The sequence below is a fragment of the Electrona antarctica genome (assembly GCF_951216825.1).
Source record: "Electrona antarctica genome assembly, chromosome: 2".
NCBI lineage: Eukaryota > Metazoa > Chordata > Actinopteri > Myctophiformes > Myctophidae > Electrona > Electrona antarctica.
Window position 1 is genome coordinate 40,409,440 of NC_136807.1, and position 16,325 is coordinate 40,425,764.

The 16,325-nt window shown below is 43.2% G+C and overlaps 1 protein-coding gene across 1 annotated transcript; it reads right to left on the minus strand.

Annotated features, from left to right (window-relative positions):
• Positions 1–3,946: 3,946 nt before the first annotated feature.
• On the minus strand, positions 3,947–15,784 carry c1ql4a (complement component 1, q subcomponent-like 4). The gene is made up of 2 exons (XM_079520807.1): positions 14,941–15,784; positions 3,947–5,843 (listed from the first exon to the last, which is right to left on the minus strand). The coding sequence occupies exons 1-2, from the start codon at positions 15,484–15,486 to the stop codon at positions 5,664–5,666; spliced, it is 726 nt and encodes a 241-aa protein (XP_079376933.1). The 5' UTR covers positions 15,487–15,784; the 3' UTR covers positions 3,947–5,663.
• Between the last annotated feature and the right edge of the window lie 541 nt (positions 15,785–16,325).

The following is a 16,325-nucleotide window of genomic DNA, read 5'->3' on the forward strand; positions in this document are numbered from 1 at the left end:
ATTTCTTTAAAAAATAAACGTTAGAAAATAGATCTACACGCTCAAGCTCACAACGTGCCATGTATTGTAAGCTTGCCTTGTAAGCGAGATTAATTCATAATTCATATTTTGTAAGTTTGCGTTCCAGGGTCACACCAAATTTCTGATAATCACTGATCTAGTTCTCCTGACCAAGCGGACCTATTAACAGACGTAGAAAGATGTGTTCATACCTCCATTTGAATATGGCTAGATAGTGTTATGTAAATATTTGTTTTAACATCGACTATGCAAGCACGCCAAAAGCCATGGATGGGCAGTATGGTGACGTAAAGGTTATGAGGATTGTTACGTCACACTCCAAGCAAAGGTCCTGGGTTCGAACCCTGGCAGCTGTTGCCTTTCTGTGTGGTATTGGCATGCACACCGATGTTTGTTTGCATTACGCTTCCTCCGGGTTCTAACCATATCAAAAGACATGCATGTTAGGTGGTACTGGCATTGCAACTGGAGTTGGACCCCGAGTGCTGCATGGTGGCTGCTCACTGCTCCTTGGGATGGATTAAATGACATGCATGTTAGGTGGTACTGGCATTGCAACTGGAGTTGGACCCCGAGTGCTGCATGGTGGCTGCTCACTGCTCCTTGGGATGGATTAAATGCATTGCAACTGGAGTTGGACCCCGAGTGCTGCATGGTGGCTGCTCACTGCTCCTTGGGATGGATTAAATGCAGAGGACAAATTCCCCCAAGGGGACAATAAAAGTAAAGTCCAATCAAAATCAAATGGATGTACTTGTACAGCTCTCATGTTGACAGGAGAGGGCAGTGTGCCTTCAGTAAGTGCCCGATGCCATTGCAAAATTCCAGTAACTGCACTCGGTCCTATAGTACATACATTTGAAAATAAGTATAAACAATCTGGAGAAGAGATATTGTATGTGTGTTGTTGAAAAAGTAAATTATACAAACTAAAATGCTGTTGGGTAAATGTAGCAGTGAATGTGAACTGAGAGAGAATGTAATTATAACATTTTCATGCTGCAATTTCGGTGATGGTGCTAGGCTGTGACCATGAGAATGCTGTTCAGTGGCTTTCTGACCTTTTCTGCATTGTCTTCACAAGCAACCACAACTATTTGCCCTCATTAGATGCCACTGGGGCTGTGTGTGTGGCTGATGCATGTGTGAGATAAGGTTCCGGAGGCAGTATCACAGTCTACTGCTGAATAGGCTGTCCACTAATTACTCGGCGAATGCCCCTCTGTCCGTGCGCCGCACGTTTATATGTGTGTGTGTGTGTGTGTGTGTGTGTGTGTGTGTTCGTGTTCGATGGAAGTCAAGTCTATTGATTATTTTAATCCGCCTATTTGTGAGTCTGTGATCCTCGTGGCTCTGCATTCGACGAGGGAATCACTAATGGGCCTCAGTGCAGCCTGCCTTCAGCCATCTCCCCGTCCAATTAACTTTCAACTGGAATCTGCCAGGAAAGAGGCCGAGGGAGATGAGTGCAGGCGCGGCACGGCACAGCCAGAGCCCACCGCCGCCTCCTCTCAAAAGCAACAGATACACCAAAGCCTTTAACCCATTCAGGCCTGACGTTGAAATTAAAAAAAAAAAGTTTTCTAAATCATGACAATTTTCGGAAAGATTTGAGGCACATTTTAACGATTTTTCAAAAATAGCAGATCTACAAGTTCATAGCGCGCCACTCGGTGGCGCGCTATGAGCTTGTAGATCTGCTATTTTTCAATAGCTAAATTATAACATAATGTTTAAAACACCAAAAGGGGTTCCCGGTTTAATGGTTAATGTGGTTAAACGCTTACGTGACATGGATGCGTTCCAGGTCTCAATGGATTAAGTCCAGAATGCCATTAACTTGCAACTTTAATTAAACACTTCCCTCCTCCTTTACGCCGATGATCCAGGTAGCAAATTTCAACATCCACTCAGTTTTACATGGAGAATTGGAGATTATATGTTGTTTTCTCCAGGATTTGGGGACCATTACAAGTAGAATCATGAATATGGATGGCTCTTGGAATTAATGATTGGATGGATATGTTTTTATAGAATTGGAACAGCTTCAACAGGTTACCCACTTGCACATTATTGTGCCAGTGTGCCACTTCCCTGCTCGTCTAGACTGCTAATAATCTAAATATACAGTAGTGTTAAATAGCTGTCCAACTCCAATCTGTTTTACATGGAGATGCTATCAGCAATGTATGATCGTTTTCCTAGTTTGATTAAAATAAATTACAGCAATTTATCAAAAAAGCAGTGTATAGAACTATACAAACCAACAGCTGAGAAAATGATAAATTAAACTTACAATTCTACTATTTTATATAGATGATTTCTTTTTTGGACGAGTATAGTGAACCGTTTTCCTCAGATTAAACAGAGTACCATGATTTGGTGTCAATACATCAATTATATATAATCAGAGTAAATTCACTTCCTATAATCAGTCAAAATGACTGAAATGGCTAAATCAGTAATTAAAAGATTATCACTACATTTCATTTTGAATTTACTGGGAAAGGGTATATTAAAGAATAGTCATCCATAAATGGATGTTGATTAATATACTATTATCACATAAGGTAGTAGACGTATAAATGAAATTCTAATAGATCTGTTATGTAAAAAAGTAATAAATAAATATATATATATATATATATATATGTATATGTATAGTGAACATTTACCATAAAATGCTCAGGTCATTGTGTCCAGAAAACATCTAACTAGACAATGTTCCATATGTATGTACAGTAGGCTATACGTGGCCGGGCCGTGGCATGCACAGCATATTAAAATAAAAAAGAAAACTCCACTGTCATATTGAAATATTCCACTGTCGGATGGCTTTTACGTGAGATTCCCTACAGTTAATTTTCCTGTTGCCTGCAGTGTGTATTTATTTTTTATTTTTAAGCCATTCAAACCGGGAAAGCATTCGTGCCATTTAGGTTGTTGGCTCGTTCAAAAATTGAACACTTTTGAAAAAAAGTGTTTTGAAAGATATTGCAAGTGGGAGATCTATACAGATTCATTCAAGGCATCAGTGGGTCTTAGTGGGTTAATTAGTTATAAGCCTGTTAAACACTGAACAACCTATTCATTTTGTGCGATTGATCACGTTGTAATTGAGCATACTGTTTGTATAGTCTATTTTTGGGGCACTTGGGGAATATTATTGGAGAAAATCAATAGATTCATGTTTTCTTCTTGCCTGGGCAGTGCCTTAAGACACATTGGAAATCCATATCGGAGCGGACGGTGGCTCTGGTCCTCCATTCCCTGCCTGTTGTATTCATGCACCCAGCCTTTCCATTTTAGTGTGTGTGTGTGTGTGTGTGTGTGTGTGTGTGTGTGTGTGTGTGTGTGTGTGTGTGTGTGTGTGTGTGTGTGTGTGTGTGTGTGTGTGTGTGTGTGTGTGTGTGTGTGTGTGTGTGTGTGTGTGTGTGTGTGTGTGTGTGTGTGTGTGTGTGTGTGTGTGTGTGTGTGTGTGTGTGTGTGTGTGTGTGTGAGAGAGAGAGAGAGAAGGTGCTTTTTGTACCCATGATTTACTTTCGGTGTTGGTAATATGACCGACTGAAGTGACCAATGTTGGCTGTGATTAAGTCCATGTGTTGCCTATATTCTGTACATTTGGGGCTTGTTTGGACTCAAGCACATGATGTTTCGAGTGCGTGGGATATCAGAAGCAACTGAAAGTATTTGTGCCCTTGATAATGTATTTTATAAATGTGGACTCAAATAAAGAAATTGAAATGTGTGGGGTGAGGACGGGCCTTCTCAGATGAGTCTGTAGTCTGTACATTTACAGTAAATACTGACCTCCCTTGACCCTCCCAAAAAAACACGTAAGAACAGCTAATGACGAGTGTTGATATATATTATATTTTTTAATAGCAATTCTCTATTCAATCTATATAGCATTTCAGTCATCCCATCCCAAGATTACAGTTTTTATACACAAGATGTCACTTTGAAAGGAAAAGGGTCCTTGAAAATAATGCACTAAGTTGGTATGGTGGCATAATAATAATCATGTCTGTAATTTATTTACTGTACAACATTTAAATGTCCGTAAAACACTGCAACGGTCGCTTCTATGCAGCACATAATCTCATACATTATCTACATAACATTACTGTCCAGGTCCACTCACTCATGCACACACACTCTCACGTTCATACACTTATGCCTGATTTATACGTAGCCATACGACGGTGTCCCGCACTGAAAATAGCAGAGCTACAAGCTCAGAACGCATCGCACCGCAACGCGTCGTGAGCCTGTAGAGTGGCTGTTTTTGGCGTGGTGGGACAGTATAAATTACACACTCATTGGCACACATGAAACGTCAATAAAGCACTTGGTCATGACAACTGGCTTCATCACGCAGACAACTCATAAACTCAACATAAAATGTGTCGTCGTATCGTTTTGTGTTTTTTTTAACTTGCCGTGTGATGTCCACTGGAATAGGAAAGGATTGGTCAACTGTTCATGTTTATCGACAAACATGTTTTTTTTATAAGCAGCTATCTGTAGCAGTGATGCTGTGATGCATGTAGCATGTTTGATACAGTAGTGGTTTTGTTAATTTAAGTCTGAATTAAGAACACTCAGCGTTTTTACAGTTTAGTGATGAGTAACAGGAGTTAACGGGGTGTGTAAATGTTACGTTATTTTATTTTAAATTAAAGCTCTGTTATGATAGAAGGCCTAATCGTTGCGATAGTGTTTGTTCAGTAACTGGGGTCGCCTCATCCTTCCAGCTCCTTAGTAAACAGAAATTACATTTTCAGGACAAGATACCTATTTCATCCAATCGGGAGAGAACCCCTACAAAGATCATTTATAAGCTTCAATTGTATAGAGTCCCAGTTACAATTTTATCTCCTATTTTGGTTTTATCACTTCCAATTTCACCTGTTTATAATCTTGTACGAGTTCTCTCCCCTATTTGGATAAAATTGGTATCCCAACCTGAAAATATATTTCCTGTTTACTAAAGAGACGGGGAGACCTGTGTTACTGTAAAGCCATCGCAATGATGACAATTAGTGCGTAATTGGAATATAGAGCTATTGGACACTTATTTTATATAGCTAATAAATAAGATATCACTTACACCCTTAAATGTTTATAGATGCCAGACTGACATCCTCAATGCCAGCTTTGCATCAGATTAATGGACAGAGTGAGTGAGTCATATGTAGTTTTCACAATGTCCGTCATTTTAGAATATTTTATTTCAGAGCCGTGACGTGCATCATAATGTGCACCTGTACTGCACTGTACACAATCTGAAACGGATATAATTATATTTACACTCACCAGGGGGTCAATAAATGCACTTGATTGGATGATTGGCTCAATAACACAATTCCAAGACGCTCACTCCACACCTTTTTTGTCCTATCTGTGTGTACATTTTCTTGTGTGTCTTGTGTGTGTGTGTGCGCGGGTATGCCTGTTTGCATGTGCATATGTTTGTCTTCCTTTGTGTCTGTAGGTGTACATCATGCATACACTGTGAAATCCTGAGTGTTATTTTACACTCTCTGTGTCGAATGAACACTCAGGATTGGTCTGTGTTTTGTTCATCTTGCTGCTTTCCCAAACCAAACCACTCCTTGCTCCTCTCGGCTCGGCGCCTCTCAGTCCGGGTAGATGAGGAACCCGGAGAAGGTGCTGTACTTGTTGGTGTTTCCTCCGTGCACCTTCCCTCCGTCCAGCTGCACACACACCTCGTCACCCACGTCCAAGTGCAGGATGACACTGTTGGAAGCGTAGTCGTAATTCTGGTCAGCGTCCTGAGCAATGGCACTGGCTCTCACCTGTCGCGCACACACACGGGGGACACGCAGGGGAGACAATTAGAACGTGGACGGACATGAGCAAACACTTGTGAATGTCACGCTGCCACTCAAAGTCCCCATAACAAACAGCCCTGTCCTCTGTTCTTCTTGAAATCCAACCCTTCCTACAACGACATTTCCTACAGTCCGATTTATACATGGATTATAGCAGATTGACATGTATAATGCAGATTGACAAGTTTACATGTGCGCCGCGTTGTAAACTTGTAGAATTGCTATTTCCGGTGCACGATACCCACGCACAACTGAGTAAAACTGAGACCACATCGCTCAATCTTTAATGTAATCTATCATTTCTCTGCCTCGGTCATCAGCAGCCATTAACGGCCTGTGACATCACCACCTGAACAGGTTTGCATGTGAGATTAACATTGTTGGGGCAGTGACCTTTGCCCCCCTGGCAAGACTGAGAACACGACCATAGCATCTCGTATTGATCAGGCGAAGCAGCTCTGCTGTGGCCGAGGACTCGAAGCCCAGGACCGAGTGAGAATGATTGGGTTGCAGAGATAAGCAGTCTCACAGGGGACAACAGGTTGTCTGCAGGGAAGCAAGCGAACGCTAGAAACAGCAACAGCATCTTGTGTGGCTATTGACCTGTTGCTTATGATCCTCGGCCAACTCAATATGCATGATATTGAGTAGCTGTGCTGGAGTCAGACGGTTTTGCATTTGCATGCTGTTTGCAAGGCCGGTGTTATTGACCCAGTGGCAGTGGATCTTTACTTGTTTGTTAACACATTTAATTGGGTTTACTCATGTAGACATTTAAGCACACGTGCACATATGGCGGAATTGTCCGCGTACTGTTTTACAGGCTTTAAATCTCGCAAGCAATAAGCGGAGGCTACAGAGATGCCTCATTTAATGATTTCAGAGAGGTGTAACCTTCTCCAAATGTACGAGCATTAATTAATTACATGCTATATGTAGAGCTTATAAAATACAGAAAAGTTGTGTACTTTTAAACAAAAATGTAAATTAACTGAATGACTAGAACAGCCTGTTTTCATTACCGTGCAAAAATTGCCATGCCGTTTTTTCAGTAAATGCAAAAATAAGGTGTCATTATACATTAGGCTGCATGGTTAACAGCCTCCAAAATAAGGGTGCATCAATAATCCTGATATACAAACGCCTATTATCAGACACATGTCAACCATCAGTGGCCTTGTGTCTGGTTTTTGTGTCCATCCATGCTGGGAGCACTCCATCTCTGTCAGTGACCAGACAAGCCACGCACATCTCCATGACACCCGGAGAATATCATCTGCAACTCAACTACTGTCATGTCACTCCAATCACTCTGGGGTGCTCTCTCTCTCCCGGGTGAGCTCAGGCCAATTGAAAAACAGTCAATTATAGAGCAACTCTGAAATACTGTGACTTTCCCCCCACTTTCTCCCTAGTTCCACACAGTATATAGTACACGACGGTGCCTGTACTGTTCAGCATCGGAGTTGTTTTCCCTTGCCGGGTCAGTATCTGTAGGTCTGTTTAAATGAGATGCAGGTCACGGATGCTGCATCCGACATAAAGCGTGTCGGCGGCCAGCGGTTAAGCGTGTCCCTGTCCACTCTAAACCAGATTGATTAAGGGAGCGGGGTGGTCTCTCTCCCGGGGCTTCGCAGCCCAGCTACCACATGGTAAAAACTGACCACAGCTATAGCTCCACTGCAATGAATCTAATGAAACAACTCTGTTTCATTAGAGCTCAGGTTCTGGGGAGTATAAGCACTACATCTTTCTGTGGTTAATAGCTTCATATACTGTATAAACAAAACAACTGAATCAATTATTTGCTCCCTCAAGCTTAATGTGGTGCACTTGGCGTGTTATCCAATCTGCCTAATAAAACCAGGAGGATTCTCTTAGGTCCTCACAAGACCCTCTCTCAAATGACAACACCAATCCATTGTCATCTGGAAAGGTTATATTGTCGTTCTCCTTGACATCTGTGGCAACAGCCAATATCACATTTGCATCTCTGGCTGTCTGACACTGATGTGGATGTTGTGACTTCCCATTGACACTGGGCATATGTCAACCTGCTCAACGGCTCATTATGGTGGCCAAACAGACAAACTTTGCATCTCAGCACAGAATGCATCAGGCCACAATCAGATTCCTTAATAAATAGCCTAAAACGAATATCCACCATGTCAATACAGTCACATTCTTTGGTAAATGTATGATGATCGGTGCTTTTGCTGATGTACTTTAGTTATGTTGTAGCTCTCATATGTGTGACAGGGATGATGCAAGTCATAGATTGAGGCGGGCACTAGACAAAGAAGTGCAAGAGAGCCATAGCCAAAAATAGCAGACATACAAGCTCACAATGTATAGTGATGTTTTGTGACACATGGTGAGCTTGTACTGTAACTATGCTCCATATGAACCAGGCGGTACGCTGGCTGAGGTGATCCTGGGACTGGGTGGTAAGGTTGTGAGCCGTTAGGCATGGCCCCCCAGGGCTCGCCTGAAGCAGAATTCTGTCTCTCCCCTGGCGCTTTCATTACACACGGCCTGCTGTGTGAAACACACTTGGGAGAACCGACGGTGGCTGGTTGTACAGGACAGAGTTATAGCCTAGGGATGTGGGCAGCTGCAGTATCATTGTCTATAGGACCAGAGGCAGGGAGGTAAAGACAGACAAGGAGAGAGAGAAGAGTGAGGGGAAAAAAACAAGGGCCAAAGAGGAAGGAGGAGGGCTAGAGTAACGGACTGATCAAGCGAGGCTATTTTGTGAGACCAGGGAGATGTGAGGGTATATGAAGTCTTGTTTTTATCCATGGTGCTGTGCTCCACTGGTAATAAAACTGACAGGATTCATTCGCTGTGATATACTGACCTCTTAGAGCGGAGACAATAGAAAAGTAGCTGTTAAACTTACCTAAGGGACCCCGGCACATGGCAGGCTTTGGGAGGGGGGTTTGGGGCAGTGGAAATAGAATATTTATTGAATAGGGTTTCTCTCTCCTCTGGGGGAACAGGGATTACATGGAGACAAGCTACTGTAGTATAGAAATGTCCCCCAGATTATTATTGATATTTCATGTTATAGCCATTGGCCTATAGTGCAAAAAAAGAAAACATCTCACTTATGTGAGTATAGTTGACTGATATAAATACAAAGTAAGTCTTTCAAAGGCACTCTTTTTAAGATGTCGTATCCTCTGTCTGTAAAACCAACCGTTCGCAAAGTCATAGAAAGAATGCCTCCCTGCTGCTCCTTGCTTCAAAGGCTAATTAATTTTCAGGTCAGGCATGTCATTGTGACTCTGAACTGGGGAAGTTAATGCAGGTACTGGTCATTACAACAAGCGATGACATTTTAACACTACTGTGTGGAATAGCTTGACCTTTAACTGATCTATTAAAAGAGCTTATGACAGGTGAAAAACCAAGGGAGAGATTACATCGGAGCTGCTGCGGCAGTATAATGTCTAACTATTTGTCTACTCTGTATATTGTATTCATAATACCAAATATATACACAGCGAAGCACTATGGGACCATAAATTAAGAGATGAACAGGCCAACACAAGTTAATGAGGGGTAGAGAAAATGCTCTGTTGAAAAAAATACGCATGACGTATTACCCCTCTGACATCTTATAAAGCATACCAACATTAGCATAGTCCCATGCTCACTTAATAACCTTTGCAACCAAACTGGAATATTAAGTAGTATACACCTTTTATATCTCCAATGATAAATCACTAGTATTTAGAACAATTATAGAGTATACATTATCATCGGCAGAGCCAGCAACGGGAAGTCCCTTTACACATGTAAATGGATGTCGGAGAATCTATTAAACCCAACATTAAAGTCATCTGCAGAAGACATCATTTTAATCTGATTAAGCCGTCACAGATAAACTGACATCACATGCCTAGTTAGCCACATACTGTATAGTAGGCCTATCTGATTCACAACAGTGTATGTACCATGGAAGGAACAGTGAATGTACCATGGAAGGCCATGTAATCAACATGGGCTTATTAACATGACTAACTAAGTCCACACCCACAACACCAGAGGGAGTGCAACGAACCATGTACAACCCAGATTCGGCACTAACAAGGGACTAAATTATTTTCGCTCCTATGCCACCAAAATGTGGAACGCCCTACCAACGGTCATTAAGACATGCGAATCCCTTGACTCCTTCAAAACCGCTCTCAAAGGGCACCTACGGATGGCTGCAATTCGAAACTGGCCCCCGTAAAATCTGAATCCCCCCCCTTTTCCCCTCACTGTATATGTTTCTTTTCCCTTTTTACCTCCATTATGATGAATTCCTGTACTGTTCTTTGTCTATATAGAAGTGTCTATTTGTACGTCTCTAAATGTTTTGATGAATTGAACATGGTGGACCCTGTTGTAAACAAGTGTAATGCTTAATTGGGTCGTCCACTCACAGTTAACAGCCTTTGTATTGAGTTTGTGCTTGAAATGTACTGTAATTCTGCAAACTGTTAATACAATTTTCAATCAATCAATCAATCAGACTTGTTTGTTGAGTAAGAATGCAGTGTGTCCGTGTTAAAAAAAGTTGTCATGACTCATCACACGAGTGGAATTGTGCTTCTTTGTACTGTCAACATGAAAGCGCCTGAGGTGTGGAGTACCCTTCAATCACAAATCCCTCCTGACTCCTAACGCGTTGTCATTCCACAGCGATTTGTGAACGCTAGATTGAGGTGTGAGCGGATATAGGCTCAAGCGAGCGGGGATTTCAGTGAGATGTAATAGGTAATGGATCTACAGGAATCACATGGAAGCCTAGCTGCCACAGTCGGTACATCCTCCCTCAGAGCTTGAAGCTGTCTCATCACGCTACAGTCAGGTCACCTGCCACCATCTGCCGTGTTTCAGCCACACTTCAACCATGCATAACACATAGTCAAGATGGATTTATTAGCATAAATACAGGTGGAACTATATGGGAAATATAAATATTCTCTGGGGGAATCCTATAGGGTTGATTGTTGTGCTGTTTGTCAGTGTACAGTAACAGAGAATGGCTCAACGGAGGCATAAACCCAACGTCTAGACCAGTGGTTCCCAAACTTTTCAGGCCACGACACCCCAAAATAATCTGAAGTGGGAACACCCCACCCACCCTGACAAGCTCTAGGAACACCCCACCCACCCTGAGGAACACCCCACCCACCCTGAGGAACACCCCACCCACCCTGAGGAACACTTCACTGAAAATAGCCGAACTACAAGCTTTGCACTATGAGTCATTGTGAGCTTTGTAGATCGTCTATTTTCACAATATTTGCATCTTACGTAATATTTGACAATTTGGTATTAAAAAGATATTTCAAATTGTAATTTTAGAAATGTGCAGATACCCTGTATACACTTTGTTTACTGTTGAGTGAGAAAACAACATTTCACATTAAGCATCTGTGGACCCCCACCCAAAAGATTATAATTTGGGGACCCCCCTGGAGGTCCCAGCGCCCAGTTTGGAAACGACTAGTCTAGACCTATTTTCTCATACTCCAGGCATGCAGCCTTGATCACTTGTCAAGCCTGACATGTTGAGTGGGTGTCCATTGGTCATCGGGCCTGATCTCACCACGCGGCCTTCACCAGCGGCCTCCCAAAAGCCTCGTCTACCAGCCTACTGTCTCTATACCGCCATTAAGTCATTTATCTTCCTCTCCTCCACACCCCTGATCTCACTTGTCTTCCTTTGCTCTTCCTTTCACTGTCATGTAGTGGATGTCTCAGCATATCACTGTCATGTCCCGTCTCTCCTGTTAGATGCTGATATACCCAGTGAGTCTTGTTGACATGGCTGCCAAATAGCTCCCATCGCATATTAAGATTGCCCTGTGGGGTAGAAGTTGGGTTGACGGTGGGCATCGCAAATGTAACATGCCCACCATATATGGAGACTAATCTGGTGGCCAGGCTGGCACACAGACAGTTATATAAATCTTTCCAGTGTCACTGATAATGTCCCGCTCTGACATCGCTCTGTAATATCACAAACTCATGGAAATGACCATATATGGAGACTAGTCAGATACACAAAAAAACACACTTGTGATTTTGTGTGAGCGGTGCCTTTTATCATGATGATGATGTAAAAGTGCTGCTACTGACTAATAGACACCATACACCCCCATGTGGTAACCACAGTAACCGTGCTGCTACTGACTAATAGACACCATACACCCCCATGCAGTAACCACAGTAACCGTGCTGCTACTGACTAATAGACAAACACACACACACACACACACACACACACACACACACACACACACACACAAAGTCACATGTTGGAGTGGTTAGCACCGCTCAAAAAGATCCCCACGGGATGTCATCAACATGATGTCAGTACTGACATCATAGACTGGCCTGGACTCCATATTTGGGCAAAAAAGGGACAAAGACAGACAGGTGCTCGGATATTGTATGAAAAAAAGGTCAGGAGATATGCAAACTATCTCAATGAATTGGCCTTATCTGTATAGGTGCACCACTCAAAGTGCACGCATGGCAGTAGCACATTTGGGACTTGGTTTTCTATCTTTATTCTTGGGAGCAGTCAATGTTTGATGAAGCTTAAGGCATCGACAGCAATGGACAAAAATGCAGTCTTATTCTACAGTCAGGAATCCAAACTGTCTGACACATTTAGTAAAAAGCAGACACTGACAAACACCCATATCTTTATGGCCTCGGGCAATGCACTCTCCTGCCGTGGGGCTCCAGGATAACACCAAATACTGTGCAGCATTTGATTTACAACATATTTCCACCTAAAATCAAACTAGTGGCTCTCCTTGAGTAGAGTCCTGTTAGGTGAGAGCACTTGATTAACAGAATTGTTTAAGAAGCCCTCCTGATGGGCATAATATGGACCTGGGTGAGGTTAAATAATTGAGTTGAGTGAAAAGATAATTAATGGAGAATCAATGAACAAGCTGGGGAGGGGTTGAAGAAGAGGGCATAGCTGGTGTTCAGCGGATCCAATCTAAGATTTATAAATGATTTAGCAGGTTTGAATGACTTGAATGACAATATAGGACATCGGACAGGCCGCCTCAAACACAGTCACCATTGTAATCTTGCGAGTATGTAGTCAAATAATGGCTAACAATACACCACAAACTATGTTTTAGCAAATTGAACACGACAGATGTAGATGTAAATAATGCAATGCAAATCTCTGCTGTCTGGAGGAAACCACCTAACTCCAAAATGTTCCTTTTTCAGGAAATGAAAAATATACATTTTTCGGGAAATTAAGAAAACTTCATATTTTTAAAACAAAGCAATACTGCCTCATCAAAGTTGGTGTTGTGACTTTATTTATTGTCAATTACTTCCTTGAGAGGGAGAAAGGTGGTGGAGTTAGTTGCTTTAGCATACAGTTTGAGGGTCCAATGGAGTTAAGAGGTTTTGTCCAAAGCACTTTTTACTACTTTCCATTGGTTCAATATTTTCGAAACAACACACAGACGTAAAGGGTGTTCAATAGCACTGATGTATGCAATAAAAAAATAAAAAACCTCAAAGATGGAGTTATGAGGTTTCCTCCCGACCGCAACGAAATGTAATGCACCTGTTTATGTGGTACAACTATAGACCTACACCAGCACATGGCTCTTTATGGCCATGGTCACATGGTTTGATTGATTGATTGATTGATTGATCCACACAGTGATCAATACACCATAAACTTAAAGGTGTCTGTCTGTCTGTCTGTCTGTCTGTCTGTCTGTCTGTCTGTCTGTCTGTCTGTCTGTCTGTCTGTCTTAAGGTCTGTCACTCTGTCTTAAGGTCTGTCTTAAAGGGGCATTCCACTCATTTTCAACATTTTACTATGTCATTAATATACCTTAGAGCTGTTGTGTGAAAATAATAAAAAACGTCCCCCCATTCTGTGTTTCCTAGAACTGGAGATCTGAAGGGGAAAAAAATCATACTTACAGTTCTAGGAAACACAGAATGGGGGGACTTTTTTATTATTTCCACACAACAGCTCTAAGGTATATTAATGACATAGTAAAATGTTGAAAATGAGTGGAATGCCCCTTTAAGGTCTGCATGAAGTGTGTGTGCAACTCCAGTCCTCCATGGATGTAGAAAGTGACTGGGAAAATGTTTCTCGAGTTTTGAGTCCAAACGTCGAAATCCCTGAGATTTATCCCCCAACACCTCCTCGAACAGCCCCTCTGTCTTTAATTAGTGTCTGGGGAATGAGAGAGTGGATGAGTGCACTGTCAATTTTACATTCATTATTTATTTAGGCTGAGGTGTAAACGAACTGGTCCGCAGACTCCGCACACTGACAGACATTTCTCCCGTGCTCTTTTTGCAGTTCTGTTTAGGTGATAATCAAGTTCTGTGTATGATACTTACTAATTAGACTGTTCCTTTTGGCAGCGATGCTTCCTGCCACTTGTCATTTTGCTACTGTACGGCGCATGTAGGAATGCAAATATTTGTACACTGCGCAATCCTGGGTGTCGATTTAAACCCGAGGGTGTAAAAATGGACCGTGCCGTGAGGATCCATTCTTACACTCTCATGGGTTAGATTGACACTTTAGTGCATGAATTTCCCCTAATGAGGAGGGAGATTGCTACTTCATTCTCCGGCTGGCATGTTGGCTGCACGCGATGTGTGCTGTGAATCCGAAGTGCTCAATGTTACAGAGGTGAATGTCAGTCAATGGCATTGAAGGGGTGGTCAACACTGGGGGAATATATATATATATATATATATATATATATATATATATATATATATGGGCATCTCTGTGTGTCTGCATACATACACATCTGCCCCAGTCTTCCTCAGGCATACAATGCATACACATGCATGTGCTCTCTCTCCCACACTACGTACACACACACACACACACACACACACACACACACACACACACACACACACACACACACACACACACACACACACACACACACACACACACACACACACACACACACACACACACACACACACACACACACACACACACACACACACACAACACACACATACTGACCTGTCCGTTCTTCTTCAGATCAGCCCACATACTGGTGCCGTCACCGCCCCTCATCAGAACGTGGTAGGTGAAGTAATAGATGCCAGGCAGAGGGCAGGTGAACTTGCCAGTGCTCGGCTCATAGTAGTTACCCACATTGGTCACTACATCGTCAAACTTCAGCACTTCGCTGCCCTCGTGCTGCTTACGTAACCCTGCATAGAAGGCAATCTTAGGGGTGTAGAGGGAGGGAGAATAGCCGCCGGGCCCAGGGCCTGAAGGACCCTGCGGCCCCGGCTTGCCCGGCTCTCCGGAGGTTCCACGTGCTCCCTGCGGCCCGGGGATGCCCGGGGGTCCCCGGAGCCCGGGCTTCATCTTCCGCCCAGAGTAATCCTGGGGAGGTGGAGACACGGCCGTCAGCTCCTGGCCAGTCTGAGAGGTGGTGTAAGGGTCACACACCATCCTGCAGCTGCCCAGCATCTCGTACCGGGTCCCTGCGCTTCCGGCGCTGCCCCCTTTGGTGGTGTGGACCAGTAAGGGGATGGCCACCAGCAGCACCAGAACCATGGCCACACCTACGGCCGCTCCGATGACGCGTTTCCTGCGGCTGAGCCGCGAGGCAGCCAGCGTCAGGAAATCCTCTTCCCCTTTGGCTGGAATAGTGCCGGCCAGGTTGGAGCCCCTCAGTGAAACACTGTGGAATGAAACAGGTGGAGAGAGGCGCGGAGAGGACTGTGGAGGGCGTGTCGCGGGGCCACTGTCGGGACAGCACTGGGGACGAGGTTCTCTGGGTCCCAGCGTCAGAGTAAAGTTATGAAGGAAAACGCCAGGCGGCAGACAGCCAGAGCCGATGGTGGGATGACGCAACTAGTTAGGGTCAAAAGGGAGAAGGTGACCAAATATTTTCAAGAAGCCAATGAAAAGATCAAAGCTCTAAATGTTTGACGTGATCTTGGCAAAAAATCTGATTTAGATTTGGTTTGACGTGTGGCACATGAAACATAATTCATCTCATCAAGCTGCTCACTTCAGTGTGTCCTCGTTTCAACATCAAAGCGAAACCATTAATGGCAGCAGGAGGGTTTGTTTTGAAACCAGAGCTTATTAAAAGTGTGTTGAAACCATGGCAGGTGCCAAACTCTGCTCATTGAAGCTGAGTGGGGAGGGGGCAATGTTCGTTCGTTGTTTGTTTAATGAAGGATAATTTACGTCAAGGGAAAATAATCTCTCTCGCGTTGAGGGTCTCCTAAACACAGGATTTCACTTCATGAGTATCTCTCACTGATGGCCAATGTGTGATGTGAGTGAAATGTCATATTCAGGTGGCTTTTCCTGTCAACGTCATTGTACGTCCACCTACTTTTATTGCATGTCCACTGTCCTGGTTTGAAAAAGTGCTGGTTTCA

Excerpts from the sequence above, each read along its gene's own strand:
- c1ql4a (XM_079520807.1), bottom strand. The coding sequence starts at position 15,486 with ATGGTTCTGGTGCTGCTGGTGGCCATCCCCTTACTGGTCCACACCACC. Across the intron at positions 5,844-14,940 it reads ATCTGAAGAAGAACGGACAG|GTGAGAGCCAGTGCCATTGC; the intron begins GTCAGTATGTGT and ends TGTGCGCGACAG.